This window comes from Mus musculus, chromosome 14, assembly GCF_000001635.26.
Source record: "Mus musculus strain C57BL/6J chromosome 14, GRCm38.p6 C57BL/6J".
Classification (NCBI taxonomy): Eukaryota; Metazoa; Chordata; class Mammalia; order Rodentia; family Muridae; genus Mus; species Mus musculus.
This window is the reverse complement of record NC_000080.6, coordinates 55,617,869-55,635,918: the sequence shown is the minus strand read 5'-3', so window position 1 is coordinate 55,635,918 and position 18,050 is coordinate 55,617,869. Positions and strand designations below refer to the sequence as shown.

General features: G+C 53.4%; 2 protein-coding genes across 9 annotated transcripts; one reads left to right on the top strand and one right to left on the bottom strand.

The window, feature by feature from the left end:
• Positions 1-50: 50 nt before the first annotated feature.
• Ipo4 (importin 4) lies at positions 51-10,519 on the top strand. 5 transcript variants are annotated; one of them, NR_153401.1, is made up of 30 exons: positions 235-389; positions 470-556; positions 708-787; positions 873-914; positions 1,510-1,639; positions 1,725-1,904; positions 2,142-2,207; positions 2,313-2,414; positions 2,502-2,585; positions 2,794-2,958; positions 3,566-3,619; positions 3,777-3,886; positions 4,379-4,487; positions 4,648-4,777; positions 4,989-5,102; positions 5,208-5,321; positions 5,504-5,624; positions 5,830-5,941; positions 6,052-6,170; positions 6,448-6,525; positions 6,602-6,659; positions 6,744-6,852; positions 6,932-7,125; positions 7,235-7,327; positions 7,688-7,813; positions 7,926-8,134; positions 8,252-8,384; positions 8,475-8,579; positions 9,696-9,765; positions 9,878-10,519. NR_153401.1 is itself a non-coding variant. In NM_001360078.1 (30 exons), the coding sequence occupies exons 1-30, from the start codon at positions 321-323 to the stop codon at positions 10,006-10,008; spliced, it is 3,243 nt and encodes a 1,080-aa protein (NP_001347007.1). In that variant the 5' UTR covers positions 235-320; the 3' UTR covers positions 10,009-10,519. The 5 variants fall into 5 exon arrangements, 3 of the variants coding, with proteins under 3 accessions (XP_017171709.1, NP_001347007.1, NP_077229.4); NM_001360078.1 differs by having other exon boundaries at positions 6,744-6,846; positions 7,280-7,327; NM_024267.7 differs by having other exon boundaries at positions 7,280-7,327.
• Positions 10,520-10,523: 4 nt separating this feature from the next.
• Positions 10,524-17,917, bottom strand: Rec8 (REC8 meiotic recombination protein). 4 transcript variants are annotated; one of them, NM_020002.3, is made up of 20 exons: positions 17,566-17,753; positions 17,261-17,373; positions 17,109-17,177; positions 16,879-17,021; positions 16,723-16,798; positions 16,219-16,339; positions 14,600-14,684; positions 13,625-13,704; positions 13,357-13,492; positions 13,202-13,274; positions 13,034-13,125; positions 12,706-12,755; positions 12,285-12,422; positions 11,932-11,998; positions 11,677-11,843; positions 11,522-11,570; positions 11,133-11,196; positions 10,918-11,034; positions 10,740-10,846; positions 10,524-10,643 (listed from the first exon to the last, which is right to left on the bottom strand). In NM_020002.3, exons 2-20 carry the CDS (start codon positions 17,314-17,316, stop codon positions 10,558-10,560), a joined length of 1,776 nt encoding a protein of 591 aa, NP_064386.2. In that variant the 5' UTR covers positions 17,317-17,373; positions 17,566-17,753; the 3' UTR covers positions 10,524-10,557. The 4 variants fall into 4 exon arrangements, 3 of the variants coding, with proteins under 3 accessions (NP_064386.2, NP_001347319.1, NP_001347318.1); NM_001360390.1 differs by lacking the exon at positions 14,600-14,684; NM_001360389.1 differs by lacking the exon at positions 16,879-17,021.
• Between the last annotated feature and the right edge of the window lie 133 nt (positions 17,918-18,050).

Here is an 18,050-nt window from a genome sequence, read left to right as displayed (position 1 = left end):
TTGTCAATGCAGTTGTTTTGAAAACCCGAGTTCGCTATTGCCACACAAACTCTGGACTCTGGGAACTGTCGGCACAGGGAACCCACGGTGCCGAGGCTCTGTCAGCGGGTGCTCAGGCAGACGGAAGCCCAGACTGACGCCAGCCACCAGCTTTCCGCAGTTTTTGAAGGGAAGCAAGCTGAATCACCCAGGCGACAGGAGAGACGCAGAGTAACGCCCTTTCCGCCGGAAGTTGCTGTCGGAGTCTCCACGTGCCGATCCTCCCCCTCCCCACCCGGCCCTGTAGCAGCGGCGGCGTCGGCGGCGGCTCGGCAGCTGCCATGGAGCCTGCGGGTTTGGAACAGATCCTGAAGGAGCTGCTGCTGCCCGACACGGAGCGCATCCGCCGGGTATGGGCAGGCCTGACCGGGCTACGGGGATGGGGAGGCTGTGGGAAAGGCCCGGTCTTGACCTCCCAGCCTTCCATCAGGCTACGGAGCAGCTCCAGACCATCCTTCGGGACCCTGCTGCCTTGCCCGCACTCTTCGATCTGCTGGCAACAGCGACCGACTCTCAGGCGAGTCACCTGCCCCTCCTTGCCGAAATTCTGAAATTCCTCAATGTGTCCCTGGTCCCGCTCCAGCCTCCGCCCCCTGCGGTCCTAATCTGTTCATCATCTTCTTGGTGCCTGTGATTCTCATTTGGCTGGCAACCTCTTCTCACCCCAGATCCGCCAGTTTGCAGCGGTCCTGACCCGCAGAAGGCTGAACAATCGCTGGCGACGCCTGGCACCTGAGCAGAGGGAGAGGTGGGCTAGATTTAGGATGGGAGGGGCCGGGCCTAGTCTACTTTTTGACAGGCCGAGTACTAAGCCTTTGCCACCTGTCTTCCAGCCTCAAGTCCCTGGTCCTGACAGCACTGCAGAAAGAGACAGTGTAAGTGTGGAGCACCCACTCTCGGGGGTCCTAACTGATTGGGGCTGAGATACTGGACTTCTACCTTCTTTTTCAGCCCCAGACTAGGACTTAATTCAGGCCTAGAAGGTGGAACATGTGAAAACTAAAGTTTTTTGTGATTTATTTTTCATTTTTTAATTTTTTGGTTTTTCTGAGACAGGGTTTCTCTGTGTGGCCCTGGCAGTCCTGGAGCTTACTCTGTAGACCAGGCTGGCCTTGAACTCAGAAATCCGCCTGCCTCTGCCTCCCAAGTGCTGGGATTAAAGGTGTGTGCCACCACTGCCCAACTAAAACCCTAAAGTTTTTGAGAATGGCTGAAAATGATCAGCTAAACCCAGATAGGGAAAACAAGACTGAATTGAATTCAGCCTGTCCAGTGGTGCTGACCGAGCCAGATCACAATGCCCCCCTCCTTTCCTCACCCCCAGCTGTCGGTGGTCTTATGGGGTCTGCCTTAGGAAAGACCGTGCACATACCTGCATTCTCTTTCTGGCCACTCCTTGGGCCTGGGGCATTGTTTGCAAGGGAAGGGTGGTAAAAGGTGTTTCTATATGAATGGACCTCCTCTTTGTAGGCATTCTGTGAGTGTCAGCTTGGCCCAGCTCTCAGCCACCATTTTTCGAAAGGAAGGCCTACAAGGATGGCCTCAGTTCATGAACCTTCTTCAGCACAGCACTCATAGTTCCCATAGCCCCGAGAAAGAGGTACTGGCACTGCCCTGTTGGCAGGAAGGAGGGACAGAGGCTGGATAGACCACGAGACCGTCTCTTCTCCCCTGCTCCTGTACAGGTGGGACTTCTGCTGCTGAGTGTGGTGGTGTCTTCCCAGCCCGAGGCATTCCATGCCCACCAGCACGAGCTGCTTCAGCTTCTGAATGAGACGCTCAGTGACGTCAGCTTTCCCGGAGTGCTCTTCTACTCCCTGCGCACTCTGACTGCCATCGCCCGCTATGTCAGGCCGGATGATGTGGTAAGTAAGACGCTGCCTGTATCTCTCGGTTTCGTGCCCTCGCTTTCAGAAGTCTTGGCCCAAGCTGCTTTCGAGTTTTATTCCGCCTCCCGTTCTTCCTAAGGGTTGAGGGCATAGCGTGTTAGCTGGGCCTGGCTGGCTCCTTAGATGGAGGCTTTGAGGAAGCCTCCAGCTCCTGGCTTCTGGGATGAGACCACCTGCGCTTTATGTGATTACGCTCATTCCTGTGTCTTCCAGTCTCTTGCACGGATGTTGGTGCCCAAAGTCGTTACGGCACTGAGGACTCTGATCCCCTTAGATGAGGTAAGGACAGACGGGAGGGGTCTCCTTTTGGAAGGAAAATGGAGGCACAAGCACCATGGTCCCCTAGAGGAGCGAGTACCCTGTGACTTACTTGTCTGTCTGCAGGTAAAGGCCTGTGAGGCCCTGGAGGCCCTGGATGAAATGCTGGAGACAGAGTTGCCCATCATCAACCCCCACCTCTCTGAGGTCCTCACGTTTTGCCTGGAGGTGAGCCCGGGGTGGGTGCTGCTCCTGCTCGCTGGTTTGCCGTTAAGTTTTCTTGCTTGTTTCTGATTCTTGTCGGTGTCTGTATAGGTGGCTAAGAATGTGGCCCTTGGCGAACCACTCCGCGTACGTGTTCTCTGCTGCCTCACTTTCTTGGTCAAAGTCAAAAGTAAGGTACGTTCCCTCTGGGGAAGTTACCCCATCCTGCTGTCTCCGCCATTAGTTGTGTTTGTAGGCTTAGTCCTGCTCGAGCCCTGGCCCAGCCTTCTCTCCCTGCCTAGGAGACGGGGAGTCTCTGGCTGGGGTCCTTGTGGTTGGGAGGCTGGGATTTTCCCATGAGCCTGTTCTGGGAAGATGCTCAAGGCTAGCCCTCCCCTCTTAGGCCTTACTAAAGAACCGCCTCGTGCCTCCCTTGCTGCACGCCCTTTTCCCCCTCATGGCTGCTGAGCCACCCATGGGCCAACTGGATCCTGAAGATCAAGATTCGGATGACGATGACTTGGAGATCGGGCTGATGGGGGAGACTCCCAAGCACTTTGCTGTACAGGTGATGTATTGGCCTTCTCGTCACTGTCACCCAATACTCAGAGAAACAGACACCTTAAGGGGAGGAAGTATTTTCATGGCTTCGGAGATTTCCATTTACTGTGGTGGGAAAGGAATAGCCAAACAGTGGTTCAGGCCTCGGCAAACCAGAACCATTCACGTTATGGATAGAAGGCAGAGAAGGGGTATACAAGGAGGAGACAGGGCAAGATAGCTCCCATAGGATGTGGCCCCAACTAAGCTCTGCCTTCTGCCTTTGGCTCCTCCTAGTGACTGGCATTAGATTAAGAGATTAACTCATCTTGAGGTCAGAGCTCTCCTGATCTAATTGGCTCTGAAAATATCATCACAGTTTGTCTCCTAAGCACTTCCCAGTTCAGTCAAGTGGATTATTAAAATCAGCCATCGCACCCAGCTGACCTGGTGGACACCTGTAAGCTCAGTCCCCAGCCCTTGGGAGGCTGAGGTAGAACTGTAAGCTTTGGGCAGTCTGAGCCATCCTGTCGCCACAAACATAGAAGCAGCCATCACAGGTGGATCCTGGGGCTGGGTGTTAAATAAGAAGTGGAGGTTAGAGATGGAGTCACAGTCTACCTGGCTCTCCTCAGGTTGTGGACATGCTGGCACTACATCTTCCCCCTGAGAAGCTCTGTCCCCATGTGGTAAGTGTGACTCTCTTGCTCTTACTGGCCCTAGGTAGGTATAGTCCCTTAAAGAAAGCCAAGGGTATTTGGGTATAGATCGTTGTGATGAGCCTGTTGAGAAAGTAGCAGGCAGACTCGTGCTGGGCTCTCAAGAATGTTCCATGTTCTTCCCTAGATGCCCATGCTGGAAGAAGCCTTGCGGAGCGAGGACCCATACCAGCGCAAAGCAGGATTCCTGGTGTTGGCTGTGCTGTCTGATGGTGCAGGCGACCACATCAGGCAGAGGTATTATATTCCATTCCTGTCTCAGGGTGAGCAGAGTCACATGGAGAGGGTGGATGTACATCCTCTGGCTGTCCTGCTACCCCTGTTTCAGTGTAACTAGTTTTATTGGTTATTTTTTGCTTGCTTGCTTGAGATAGGGACTCACTGTGTAGCCTTGACTGGCCTGGAATTCATAGAGAACTGCCTATATCTGCCTCCCAGTGCTGGGATTAAAGATGTGCGTCATCACACCTAGGCCAGCCTTTGTTTTGTTTGTTTGTTTGTTTGTTTGTTTGTTTGTTTGTTTTTAATAGTTTTTTGAGACAGGCTTCTTCAGGGAGCCCTGACTGTCCTGGAATTCACTGTGTAGATCAGGCTGGCCTCAAACGTAGAGATCTGCCTTCCTCTGCTTCCCAAGTGCTGGGATTAAAAGTGCGCCACCACCATGGGGCTGAGACTAGGCTTCCTCTGTCCTGTCCCTCAGACTTTGTTCTTCTGTCCTGCCCCATTCAGACTGCTGTACCCACTGCTACAGATTGTGTGCAAGGGCCTGGATGACCCCTCACAGATTGTTCGTAATGCTGCTCTGTTCGCCCTGGGCCAGTTTTCAGAGAACTTACAGGTCAGCAAAGCTAAATGCAGATGACTACCCCTCTGCTCCACCCCCAAGGCTGGGGGACCCTTGTCCCTTAAACTCTCATCTCTTCGGATGCTGCTGCTGCCATTGGCAGGGGGTGCTCTGTAGGTGAGCCTGACCAGGGTCCTGCTTGCTTCTTCCCCAGCCCCATATCAGCAGCTACTCTGAGGAGGTGATGCCCCTTCTCCTCTCCTACCTGAAGTCAGTGCCGATGGGAAACACACACCACCTGGCCAAGGCCTGCTATGCTCTGGAGAATTTTGTGGAGAACCTAGGTAGTGATGATGGCTGCTGAGAAAACGGGAGGAGGGGAGCAGCACACTGACTAAAGGAGGCACATGGTGCATCTTCCTGAGTTGCTCGCTGCCTGCTGGGAATGAGGGGTGGGGGATGGTCGCACGGGCTGTCAGGCTAAAGGAGGTCAATTTTGCAAAAGCTTAGAGACCTGAGTTGCTTAGTAAAAAAAAACCAAAAACATTCCCACAGGGCCCAAAGTGCAGCCCTACCTTCCGGAGCTTATGGAATGTATGCTGCAGCCATTGAAGAACCCCAGCAAAGCCCGGACCAAGGAGCTAGCTGTGAGCGCCATAGGGGCCATTGGTGAGTCAGAGGACCAAGGAGGCAAAAGTGTGGCTTCGCCCAGAGTCTGTGTCAGGCAGACCCCAGGCCTTGCTGCTTCTGACTGTGTTCTATCCGGTCCTGCAGCCACAGCGGCCCAGGATTCCCTGCTGCCCTACTTCCCTACCATCATGGATCTTCTCCGGGAGTTCTTGTTGACAGGCCACGAAGACTTTCATCTTGTGCAGATCCAGAGCCTGGGTAAGGCCGCTGTCACCTGGTGCTGACCTGATCTCTCCCAGGGCACTTGGGTGTCTTCCTTTGATGAGCAAGTGCTCTCCATGCTTTCCCAGAGAGTAGGGTAGAATACTCCTGAGCGCCTTCCACTCGCCACCCTTGGTTTTCTGGTCTCTGTCCACGTATCAGTGCTCTTGCTCCCACAGAGACCCTGGGAGTGCTAGCACGAGCCCTGGGAGAGTCCATGAAGCCCCTGGCTGAGGAATGCTGTCAGCTTGGGCTAGGGTTATGCATCCATATAGATGACCCTGACGTGAGGCGCTGCACGTGAGTGACCTTTCAGCCTGCCCCGCCTCTCTCCTGCCGCCTACTCACTAGATTGACAGTCCCCTTCCCAGATTCCCAGACACCAATCCTTCAGGTTTGGACACAGCCAGGTTTCCTGGACTTCCCCCCTGCCTCCCCCCACCGTTTTGTCTGTCTGTCTGTCTATAGCAGGCAGTACCATACCGAGTCTCTCTACCTTTATCAGGTACAGCCTGTTTGCAGCCTTATCAGGGTTAATGGGAGAGGGCTTGGGACCCTACCTGCCTCAGATTACCACGCTCATGCTGCTGTCGCTGCGCTCCACTGAGGGCATTGTGGTGAGCAGAGGGTGGGTGTGCTGGGTCAGTTAGGCCAGGCTAGCCCTGTGGAGGGATTTCTCTCCTGGTCCCACCCGAGGCAAAGTCCCCGATCTGCTTGCTTTATCTAGCCACAGTATGACGGGATCAGCTCCTTCCTGCTGTTTGATGACGACAGCGAAGCAGAAGAGGAGGAGGAGCTCATGGATGAAGATATGGAAGAGGAGGGGGATGACTCTGAGATCTCGGGGTAGGAGGGGTGCTCTTCTACTTGAGTGTAGGTTTTGAGCCAGAGGGGGTGGCACACGCCTTTAATTCTAGCACTCAGGAGGCAGAGGCAGCAGGATCTCTGAGTTCAAGGCCAGCCTGATCTACAGAGTGAGTTCCATACACAAAGAAATCCTATCTAGAAAAAAACAAAAACCAACCAGACAACAAATACGTGGTCTTTGATGGTGGTTGTAGCCCCAGTGTTAGGTCTGCCCCCTGCTGGCAGGCGTCGTCACTGCCTCCCCATCCTTCCTTAGGTATAGTGTGGAGAATGCCTTCTTTGATGAGAAAGAAGACACCTGCACCGCCCTGGGGGAGATCTCCATGAACACCTGGTGAGCAGCAGCCCTTCCACAGTGCTGGGTACCACACCCAGCATCCCTCTCCTCACTGCTGTGTGTCTCTCCATAGTGTGGCTTTTCTCCCATTCATGGATGCCACCTTCGATGAAGTATACAAACTGCTGGAGGTAAGTTAGAGGCATCCCCACGCCCCAGTTAGGGTCAGCTTCACCTTGCCCATGCCAGGCATACACCTGCCCTCTTGGTTCCAGTGCCCTCATATGAATGTGCGGAAGTCAGCTTACGAAGCGCTGGGACAGTTCTGCTGTGCACTGCATAAGGCCTCTCAGAGAAGCTCCTCAGATCCCAGCAGCAGTCCCGGTGAGGAGGAGACGTAGCAGGCTGGGAGCCCTGGGGAGTGGCCGGGCCTGACCAAGGCTCCCACCAATTGTGTCTCCAGTTCTGCAGACCTCCCTGGCTCGAGTGATGCCAGCTTACATGCAGGCCGTGAAAGTAGAAAGGGAGCGCCCAGTGGTGATGGCCGTGCTGGAGTCCCTGACAGGGGTGCTGCGCACCTGCGGCAGCCTTGCACTGCAGCCTCCTGGGCGGCTCAGTGAGCTCTGCAACGTGCTCAAGGCTGTGCTGCAGAAAAAGGTGGGCAGGGGGGAGGGAATGGCGGCCATGGGAAGAGGTGTCGGGCCCCAGGAGACTGGACTGTCGGAGGCTCTAAGTCCTCTGCCCACCTTACCCCTACTGTGGAAAGGAGCAGGTAGGGGACCTCAAGCTCAGCTGAATCCGTCTTCCACAGACGGCCTGTCAGGACGCCGAGGAGGATGATGACGAAGATGATGACCAGGTGAGAGCTACAGATAAGAGTGGCCTAGACCGAGGGCCAGCAGTGGGCGGTTCATGCATTGAGCTCAGCCTGTGGGAGCTAGGGCTGCTAAGAGAAGCTGGTGCTTTCCAGAGTGCCACCTCCATCCGAGAAGGGCAGTGAGGAGCTCAAAGGCCAGGCAGGCACTGAGGCTGGGCAGGGTTGGGAGTGATAAACGACGGCTATAAAAAAGCCAACCTGGTATTGGCAGCTCAGCCTGTGTGTGAAGTCAGGGCCAGTCGGCAGCCCCCGAAGCGTCTGCAGCCAGTGGCATAGCGGGGTGGGGAGGTGTGTGATCCCTGAGTTGGCCCAGTGCCTCAAGTCCCTTTCCTGGCTCCACAGGCAGAGTATGACGCCATGTTACTAGAACATGCTGGAGAGGCCATTCCCGTCCTGGCAGCCACAGCTGGAGGACACGCCTTCGCTCCCTTCTTTGCCACGTTCTTGCCATTGTTGCTGTGTAAGACGGTGAGTGCTGTCGTCCAGCCTGACGTCGGAGTCTGCCTATGTATACATGCTGTGCCTGCACCCTTCCAGCTCTGCCACCATGCTGATGTGCACTCCTTCACCCTCCCTATAGAAACAGAGCTGTACAGTGGCAGAGAAGTCCTTTGCTGTGGGAACCCTGGCAGAGTCCATTCAGGGTCTAGGGACCGCCTCAGCCCAGTTTGTGTCTCGGCTGTTCCCTGTGCTGTTAAACAATGCCCGGGAAGCAGACCCTGAGGTGCGGAGCAATGCCATCTTTGGGTTGGGCGTACTGGCAGAGCATGGCGGCTGCCCTGCTCAGGAGTATCCTATGCCTGCAAGAGGGGAAATGGGGTTGGAAGTGAGCCCAGAGATTTGGTGAGGTGCTGCTGCAGGGTGAAGTCTACCAGTGTGTGTATGCATTCCTTAACTATGGACCAGCCACTTCCCTAAGCTACTGGGCCTCCTTTTGCCCCTGCTGGCAAGGGAGCGACATGATCGAGTCCGTGATAACATCTGCGGGGCTCTTGCCCGTGTACTGATGGCCAGTCCAGTAGGAAAAACGGAGCCCCAGGTAAAGGACAAGGCATCAGGTCGGGGTGGAGGGAGGCCAAGGATGGGAAAAGGGACAGGACGTGTGGGCCTGAGATTTCTGTGTATCCAGGTGCTGGCTACCCTGCTACGTGCCCTGCCCCTGAAGGAAGACATGGAGGAGTGGCTCACTATAGGTCACCTCTTCAGCTTCCTGCACCAGAACAATCCTGAGCAGGTAACCCTATTGCTGGAGCTAAGAACCAAGGGAGTGTTAGGCTCCAAGCTAAGGCACAGGCAGAGGAGATGTTACTGGTAACTGGTGCATGGTGAATTTCAGGTTAATTTCTGGCATTCACTCTACAGGCCAGGCTGGCCTCAAATTCACAGAGATCTGCCTGTTTCTGCCTCCCGTTTCATGCCTCTGCTGGGAATTAAAGGCATGCACCACCACTGCCCAGCTGACATTCTTCTACTCTTGTTTTCATTTTGCCTTCTTCCTGAGACAGGGTCTTCTGCATCGCTGACTGGCCCAGCTTCTTACAGAGCTGAGGGTGGCCCTGAGCCCTCAGTCCTCCCGTCCCTCCCTCTGCCTCCCGAGCGCTGGGGTCACCGGCACGGCACACATTTCTGTTTATAATTTTAGCAGTGCTGAGGATGACACCCCGTCTTCATGCCTGCCAGGCAAGCACTCCTACCAGCTGAGCTGCAGCCTTGGCTTCTGTTTTCCTTTTTGTCCACAGAGTTGGCATAAAGTCCGATGAGTGTTTCCCCGGAGCTTCTCTGGTTCTTCTCTCAGGCCAAGCCACCAGTCACAACTTTCCTAGGCTGCTTTCCTAGGTCAGGGGTAGGAAAAGCATTGGCTAGGGAGCCCTGGCCGCTGCTCACCACCCACCATAGATTCCATCTGGCACATCCAGCTGCCTCGGTGGGGACCCGTGCCCTGCGGTTCTGTCACCGTGTGTCTTGGGTTTTTAGTGTTGGGAGTATTTGGATTCTGGGTTTTACTTGCTCTTTTGTTGTTGTTGTTGTTTTGGTTTTTTGTTGTTGTTGTTTTTCGAGACAGCGTTTCTCTGTATAATTCTGGCTGTCCTGGAACTCACTCTGTAGATCAGACTGGCCTCGAACTCAGAAATCCACCTGCCTCTGCCTCCCAAGTGCTGGGATTAAATGCTCTTGAAGCTGACATCTTTGGTTACACATCTTAACCTCTAAAAAGAGGTTGTTACCATGTTTCTTTATTCGGGTTGTGTTGGGTGTCAGTTCAGACAAGCTCACAGGCTTCTGTCCTTGGTTTCAACGGCCTGCTCTAAGCCCTGCTTCGCTGCCCCGGTTGACCAGTTCTATTCCATAGGTTGTGGATGTGGCTTCAGAACTCCTGCGCATCTGCAGCCTGATCCTGCCGGACAACCGGATCCCTCCAGGTGAGGCCGACAGAGGGCAAGGGAGAGTGGGGACAGGCAGGGCTCAGAGAGCCTGAGGTACTATGGGCGGAGGAACCAGGTCCTTCATCAGGCCTCTCTCTATTCTACCCAGACACCAAGGCGGCCCTGCTGCTGCTCCTGACGTTCCTGGCCAAGCAGCACACCGACAGCTTCCACACAGCCCTGGGCTCTCTGCCAAATGATAAAGCTCAGGAACTTCAGGCCATGATGGGCCTCACTTAAGACTATAGGCCACAGGGGCCAGGGGTCCGAAGACCGAGGTCAGCCCTGGTCCAGTTCACCTTACCAAAGACTCTATCCATTGAAGTCAACTGTGCTGTTTTAACAGGGGTGTCTCTGGGGCTGGACATCATACTATAATAAAGCAGAGCTGTGACATCATACTATAATAAAGCAGAGCTGTGACATCATACTATAAGGAAGCAGCTGTGACGTCATACTATAAGAAAGCAGAGCTGTGACGTCATACTATAATAAAGGTGGCCTGTCTTCTGCTTGGACACTAGCTTTCTGCACAAAGGCTAGAGGTATGTGTTCAGAGCTGAGACTGGGAAGGGAGGGGCTGCGCTGAGGACATACTGTCCCTGCAGAAGTCAGAATGCGGTCCACCCCCACTGGACGGCTCAGACAGCCTTGAGCTCCAGAGGTTTAATTCCCTCATTCCCTTGCACATCTGGCTGGCACACACACATAATTTAAAATTAAAAATAAATCTTGAAAAAAAAAAAGAGGCAAAGTCCAGTGAGGCAGGATATGGTTTAATGAACTTGCTCAGGGGAATTTGGGTCCAGGACGAATCAGGAGGGGCCCATATGGCTTCTGTTGTTCCACAAGAAGGATCTTCTGTGTGGACAGCACTGGTCAGAAAAGAAGGCAGGTCACCACAGTATCTAGAGTGTGCTGTAGCAGCCTCTGGCCGGCCTGCCTGTCCCTGCTTTCTTGTACCCACTCACCCAAGAGCAGATAGAAGACCCGAGAAGCCAACTTTCGGGGGCTGAGAGGGGGCACCAGGCTGCTGAAGTCCAGCTCCTTGTTGGCCTGCAGTTTCAGTGCTACTGCCCTGCAGGAATGGAGGGGTGTCAGCTGGGATAACAGCCTGGTCCCACCCCTAGAGGGAAGCCTCTCGGATACCTGAGCACAGCCTCTGAAGAGAGTTCAGGCCTTGGGGGCATCTCCATGGGCACTTCAGGAAGTTCAGGCAGCATGGGCAGTGCAGGGGGCTCGGGCTGCCCCTCCTCAGACCAGGCCCTAGGAAACCAAAGGAATCAGGGAGGGGGGCAGGTAGTCATGACAGTGACAAAGGTGGGGGCCACTAGGCTGTGCGCTTGCGCCACCAGGATGCTTACCACCATTCTGGGGGGATGAGGCTAGTACGAGACTTTTCATCTTCTGCTGCTTCTAGGGAGAGCTCTGTTGAGGGAGAGAGCACTGAGGGAGCCTGCTTGACTCTGAGGAATTGGGGGGCCTTGTAGCCAGACTAGAGGTGTAGTTCAGTGGTGAAGCATTTGCCTGACATGACAAGGCCCAGTGTTCAGTCTCGGGGACTACAAAGCTTCCCTCATGATCTGGAGCCTAGTTTAGACGTGTACAAAAGCGGGAGTGCTGGAGAATCAAATCTATGCTTTCACGTTCTGCGTGCTCCCTCGCTGTCAGACATGGCCTCAGCAGCTAGGGCACTAGCTGCCTGAGACTGGTTAGGACTGTCTCCATTCTCCCCTCCTGTCCAAGTGCTTACCTGAAGACAGCATGAGGGGACCACTGGGCTCCTGGGCCTCCCTCAGAACCTGCAGGCGGGAGAGCAAGAGCTGAGGCCCAAGCACCGAGTGTCGGGATCTCAGTGTGGTGTGCATGAGGAGGCAGCCGGAGCTCGCCAGGGCTGGGGGGCGTCACCTCGATCTCGCTCAGAGCTTCAGTCTTTCTCCTCTCTTCCTCATCTGCTGCTCTCTCTTCCTCCACTGTCTCCTCAGTCTCCAGCTGTGGCCTTTGTCTGAGCATTCTTTGGGGGACCTGGGCACAGTGTGTCCATAAACCTAGGAGTTCTGGGGGTAGCCAGCCAGCTGACAAGAGAGGAAATGGGTTTCAATCATAAAACTGAAGCTCCCAGGCTCTGAAGCTCCCACCTGCTCCAGTCTTCACCATTCTTACAGAGAGTTGGGGTTCTGAAGAGCTCCGCTGGGCTTGTGAGCATCCTCTTGGGAGGCTGGGCCACTGGCTGCAAGATGGTGGAAGGCCATTGGCCCTTTTATGAGCAAGCCCCTTCTTCCTGCCCCTCCTTTGCCATCCTTAGTTCCCAGGGCCCCTGCCCCTGTGTTCAGGCTCAAGACCCGCCCTATAGTGCTTGAGGCTAAGCCAGCTGCTAGCCTGGTGTCTGTATAAGCAGTCCCTCACATCTAGGAAATAGGGCCTTTTTTTGTCAGGTTCCCATTATTCTTAGGAGTTCAGAAGTCCAGCCAGACCCGCATCCCTCTATTCCCTAGGGTGACCTGGGCTGTACTCACATACTCCCAGCAGTGAGCCCCAGTCTGCAGTTGTTCCTCAAACTTCTCCCGAGAGATCTGGGTCTCCTTGTCCCAGAATAATAACTGGCGCCGCCGGTGTCGGCGGGGAAGTGGCCTCTGAAGAGACGGGAGCCTCTTCTGGAGTTGGAGGGAGGCAAAAGTCAGGTTATTCTCCATTTCCCAGCAGACCACCTGTGGGCCCACACTGCCCCTTCTCAGTTGTCTGGGGAAGAAGCGGGGGTAAGGTCCTTACTCAAGCTTACACCGACTGGGAAGCGAGGCCACACCGTGACCTATGGAAAGGGGTATCTTTTACTGATAGAAGCAAAATCCTCACTGTACACTCGGAATGGTCCTGGGCTTAGGGACAAGGGTGTCGTAGGGGAAAGTAAAAAGACAGCTTGGAGAAGAACCTACTCACCTCTGTACTGGGTGGGGCAGGCAGCCGCAGCTCCTGAGGTGGGGTCACCTCTGCAACAATACCCATAAGCCCTCTCACTTTTTTTCTTTTAAAGACAAGGTTTGGCCCTATAGCCTAAGCTGGCTTCAAGTTTATGGCTATCCTGCCTCAGCCCCAGCTTCTGCAAGTGATTGGGCTACAGACACAAGCTCCACAGTAGACTAGTCCTCACTCTTACAGCTACCAGCACAAGAAGCCACCCAGGGTCTCCCTCAGAAGGTGGTGGGTACAGGCTTTTGTCTCTGCTACTGTGCAAGTGTTCTTAAAGGACCCAGTGATGGACACTTACCAGTGAGTAGGGCCCCAGGCTCCCAGCCTGTCATCTTCTGTACCTCAGGAGGGAAGACCTGGCCTGGTAGTGCTTCTTGTATCCCTTCCACCCTGAGGGGAAATAGGCAGATAAGGAAACCCTTCCCAGCAGTGACCCCTTGCCTGGTTCAGGGATTCCTGCTCTTACTGCGCAGGAGCTGGAGGTGAGAGTGCCGAGACCAAACCAGCACCTTCTAGGGCCCGGGGTTCTTCCCTGGATTCTGCAGAAAGAAGATCAGAACGGTTAGGAGAGAGGAGGACAGGACACTGTCCATTCCCAGGTTGGCTGTACAGGGATCTGACCATCCAGTGGTAGTGAAGCTCTCCGCTGTCGGAGAAGCCTGCCTCTCTGACGTTCCTCTAGCAAGATGGCGTCATCTTTCTCTGCGATCAGCAGTTCTAAGTCTCCTCGACTGATCTCTGGGAGATCCTGCTCTCCCTACGGAGAGGGGGAGAGTAGATTTTTGGAGTCTGAGCCTAAGGAAGGCCCCTGGGTCTATGGGGACAGAATGGGGACATGGGAAGGTGGCAGAAGCACAGGGATGCAGTGAGACTGGATGGGGGAACTCACTTCAATCTGCAGCATGCGGATGGGCTCTGCCTCCTGTAAGGTGATGACCTCAGGGGACTGCACGGTGGCCAAGGTCCTGTCTGGAAGGGTAGGAAAGTCATACCGGGTCTACTGCTTCTAAGTTGTTGGGGCAAAAACATGGACTTTGGAGCCTAAGAGCCAGGCAAGTTACTAGCAAATATCCCAAATGCTTTTCTTTTTTGTTTGTTTTTGAGACAGGGTCTTGCTATATAACCCTGGCTATCTTGGAACTCATTCTGTAGACCAGGCTGGCCTCAAACTCAGATAAGCCTGCCTCTGACTCCCCAGTGCTGGGACTAAATATACCATCACCACGCCTGGCTCTGCCTCCACTTTCTGAGTCCTGGGATTACTGATGTCCACTTGAGACTTTGTTTTGTTTTGTTTTTCGAGACAGGGTTTCTCTGTGTAGCTCTGGCTGTCTTGGAAATCACTCTGTAGACCAGGCTGACTTTGAACTCAGAGATCCACCTGCCTCTGCCTCCCAAGTGCTGGGATGAAAGGTGTACACCATCACTGCCCAGCTAAGATTTATTTATTATTATATCTTAAGTACATTGTAACTGACTTCAGAGGCACCAGAAGGGGGCATTAGATCTCATTATGGGTGGTTGTGAGCCACCATGTAGTTGCTGGGATTTGAACTCAGGACCTTTGGAAGAGCAGTCAGTGCTCTTAACCACTGAGCCATCTCTCCAGCGCCCCCCCTCCCCCTTTTTAAAGTAAATGTTTAAATGATCTCCTTAACCGGTCTTAGCTGGCTTTGAACTCAGTACTTAAGCCAGGCATGTGTTGTACTTGGAGTTTTCCCATCTCAGCTCCTCTAGGAGATGGGGTTACAGGTGTGGATCACTGGGGCCAACTGGGCCTGGCTTTTTTTTTTTTTTTTTAAAGTGGTATTTTTCAGCCCTTGGGGATTCTGCACCCTTTTACAGCAAGATTCTCTCTGCTAACCAGGCTTCCTGGGGTCTGGAGTGGCTTCAGGAAGGGTCTCCTTACGAGTTTTTTCCGGGGTTGCAGCCTCTAAAAGGTGTCGAATCTTTGGGAAGAAATTGGGAAGAAAAGATAGGTCTCATCTTTAGTCCTCTGTATCCTCTCTTCACACACTAGGTGCACACTGGACACCTATCTGGCAGTATCTCTATTTTTTATCTTGGAATTTTAGCTTTCTTCTTCTATTTATTTGTTTTTGAGACAGGTCTTATTGTGTAGCCCAGGTTGGCCTAAAAATTGTTTTAAAATACTTTATGTATGTTTGTATGCACCCTTGGAGGTCAGAAGAGGGCAATAGATGTTGGATCCCCAGAGCTGGAGTTATAGGTGGCTGAAGGCTGGTGGTGAAGTCCTGTCCTATGCAAGAGCAGGACACACAACCACTGAGCCATAGTTCCAGTCCTTTCCTGCTTGACAGCTCTCCTCCCTGAGACTTTTTAAAAAAGATTTATCTATTGATTTTATATATACACGAGTGTTCTATCTGCATGTAAGTCACCATGTGATTGCTGGGAATTGAACTCAGGACCTCTGGAAGAGCCACCAGTATTCTTAACCACTGAGCCATCTCTCCAGCCCTCCTTGAGACTCTTGAATTCTTATTTTAGCTTACATTACCACATCCAGTGTGAGTGTGTATGTGTGTAGTATGTCTGTATGTGTGAGTGTGTTTGGGGAATCAAATCTAGGGCCTTGTACATGGTAAGCAAATACTCTACCAGTAGACTACCCCTCCAGCCCTAACAGATGTTTGTGCCATTTGACAACAGTATGTCAGAGGCCACCACCACCTAGTGTCCCTCCTGTCCCGGCCCTAAGCTCACCCCCCAAATTAGCCTGGTCAATTTGTGTTGTCATGGGTAGCTGGTGGTGGAGACAAATTTGTGTACAATTCTAATAGATCTATGAAAAAGCAGCCTTAGCAAAGCATTCAGATTCCAGGCATCATTTACTTTTGGCTTCAAGTGGGATGATTTCATGGAAAGGGTGGCATCTGAGCTAAGTCTGGAAGGACAAGTAGAACCTGACTAGCAGAGAATGACTGGCCACTCTTACACTGTTGGGATGCTCACTGTCACAAGTAATTGTGGCACCTATGGGACATGTGCAATGGGCTGGGGTTTGGGAACTAAGGTGTCTAGAGAAGAGGACAGAGTAGGGATGAGAACCCCTAAATCCAGGTACCGAGGGATCCCTGGATGCTGTTACTGTCTGCATTCAGGACCCGCTGCTTAGATGGGAAATGGTGGCTGGAGTAATGTAATCTAAGTTGTGGGAGATGGAAGAAGACAGGGAAGAAAAGCCAACATAACCAGGTGAAGCCTGAGAGTAGGGTCTCGGTGGTGGGAACGGTGGGAGGTGGCAGGGAGAACACCTCTGGCGAGGACACCATCCTATCAGGTTGGCCCTTTCGTAAGCAGGATCTGGGGCTCTGCTTGCTTGCACCCAGCAACCCCCTTGTTCCATGGCAATGTCCCATTCCTAAATCTCAGCTCCAGAGTGACAGGAACACCAACTAACTCCTCCTCCTACGCTGTTATCTCGTGATTTCTGAGGGGTCCTAAGGGAGTGAACCCTACCTGAGGAATATCAAAAGGACTGGGAAGTCTAGGATCCACAGACATCTTCCCAAAAAAGGGTTCTGGGGCATCTTCCAGCGTCTCCATCATGGCCAGGCAGTTGGGAAGAAGCAAGCTAGGTCTGGGCGAGAACAGGGATGTAAAGGAGAGAGACTGAGGGTGAGTGGGATGGCTCGGCTGGTAAAGGTGATGCCACCAAACCCCACAGTCCCTAATTTCATCCCTGAATTTGAACTAGCATAAGGAAGAGAGCCCACTTTATTGGCTGTTCTCTGACCTCCACATGCATACAGTGCCCTCTCTCCCTACCCCCTTCCCGATCCTCTACCCCTACTCTCTCTCTCTCTCTCTCTCTCTCCTCTCTCTCTCTCTCTCTCTCTCTCTCTCTCTCTCTCTCTCTCTCTCACACACACACACACACACACACACACACACACACACACACACACACAATGCACGAGGCCAAGCAGCTTGGTATGGATGGTTTCAGTCCCAGGGCCTCACAGGTCAGCCTCCTCCATATCAATGCGAATCCGCAGCTGGGCACGATGTAGGTGCTCCAGGATATGCTGGATGTCTTCTGTGGGTGAAAACGGTAAAATAAACAACCTAGTCATGGCTCCTTCAGCTCTAGCCCACCTCTGGAGTCTCTAGCCTTACCCACAAGGTACTGGCACTGTTGAAAGTAGACCCTTATCACACCAATCTGAAGCTGGGCGGAGAGATAGAGGGAGAAGCGGGGGCGGGGCAGCCCGGCCACCGGAGGTTGCACTCTTACCAGCACATAATTGAGGATTTCCTCGCTGGGAGAACAAGAAGCCCTGATCAATGCAACACCCAAAAACCAGAAGCCCCACACCAGCGATTCCTCCCTCTTTTCTGGATCTTACCAGGTCTTTACCACATTCACATTTAGGTATTCACGCTTCACCAAACGGCTGCCTCGGGTTGCTGCCAGCCTGGAGGGGTGGGGGCAGGAACGGCTTGTCAAGGGGAGATCCCACTACCTGGCTCCTGGCATAGCCATCAGCCCTGTGCTCACCAGATGGTGGCGAAGCAGCCTGTGTGGCGCTGAAGCACGTTAGGATAGTAGAACATCTTTGCTCCTGGGTTCACCTTCCCTGCACCAATCCCGTTTGGATCTCAATCCGAATTCTTGAGAATACGAGATTTCCAGCACCATTGAAGAGTAGGAATTTGGACGGGGGTGTGGTAGATATGGATGCAAAAAGCCCAATTAGTAAAACGACTGACTATACAACTGAATTAGGAGGTAACCAAAGACACAGGAGCTAAGCATCCCTCCTTTGGCCATTCCTAAAAAGGTCTGCACAACGCGCACCATACCATCAGGATTCTGTCCAGGCAGAGATGCGGAGCTCCAAGAAAAACCCGGGCAGAGACACAGAACAGATCTTCAAAGAAGACTGAGTCCTCTTCTGGTCAAGAGGCCTTCTTCGACTCTGCTGCCCGCCACCACCACCACCACCACCACCACCACCGCCGCCGCCGCCGTAGTCGTCGTCGTTGAGCTTCTGGACCTTGCTCTAGGTCCTGTCGCCCTCCAGCGGGATCAGGTGCACACTCTCCAAGGCTTTGTACCACCGACAGCCAATGAGAAGCCGCGCCAGAAGAAACTCAAAGACTCCTGGAGCCAGGCAGCAGAACTCAGTTCCAGGCCATAGGCTCTTGGAGAATAGTCGCCAGCCAATCACGAGAATTCTGAGCGCTACCAAGGCATTGTGAGGTGTTCTGGCCAATGGCCTCTCGTTCTCGGGTAGTAACAAGGACTTCGCCAAGGTGCAAAGCTGACCAATAAACGGAGAGAAAAT

Bases quoted from the DNA above. Each gene is read 5' to 3' on its own strand.
- Ipo4 (NM_024267.7), top strand. From the start codon at position 321: ATGGAGCCTGCGGGTTTGGAACAGATCCTGAAGGAGCTGCTGCTGCCC. The intron at 2,959-3,565 runs GTGATGTATTGG...GGCTCTCCTCAG, and splicing joins CCAAGCACTTTGCTGTACAG to GTTGTGGACATGCTGGCACT. The intron at 8,135-8,251 runs GTATCCTATGCC...ACTATGGACCAG, and splicing joins GGCGGCTGCCCTGCTCAGGA to CCACTTCCCTAAGCTACTGG.
- Rec8 (NM_020002.3), bottom strand. From the start codon at position 17,316: ATGTTCTACTATCCTAACGTGCTTCAGCGCCACACAGGCTGCTTCGCC. The intron at 10,847-10,917 runs GTATCCGAGAGG...CCATTCCTGCAG, and splicing joins TCTTCAGAGGCTGTGCTCAG to GGCAGTAGCACTGAAACTGC. The intron at 10,644-10,739 runs GTGAGTGGGTAC...TTTTCTGACCAG, and splicing joins GGTCTTCTATCTGCTCTTGG to TGCTGTCCACACAGAAGATC.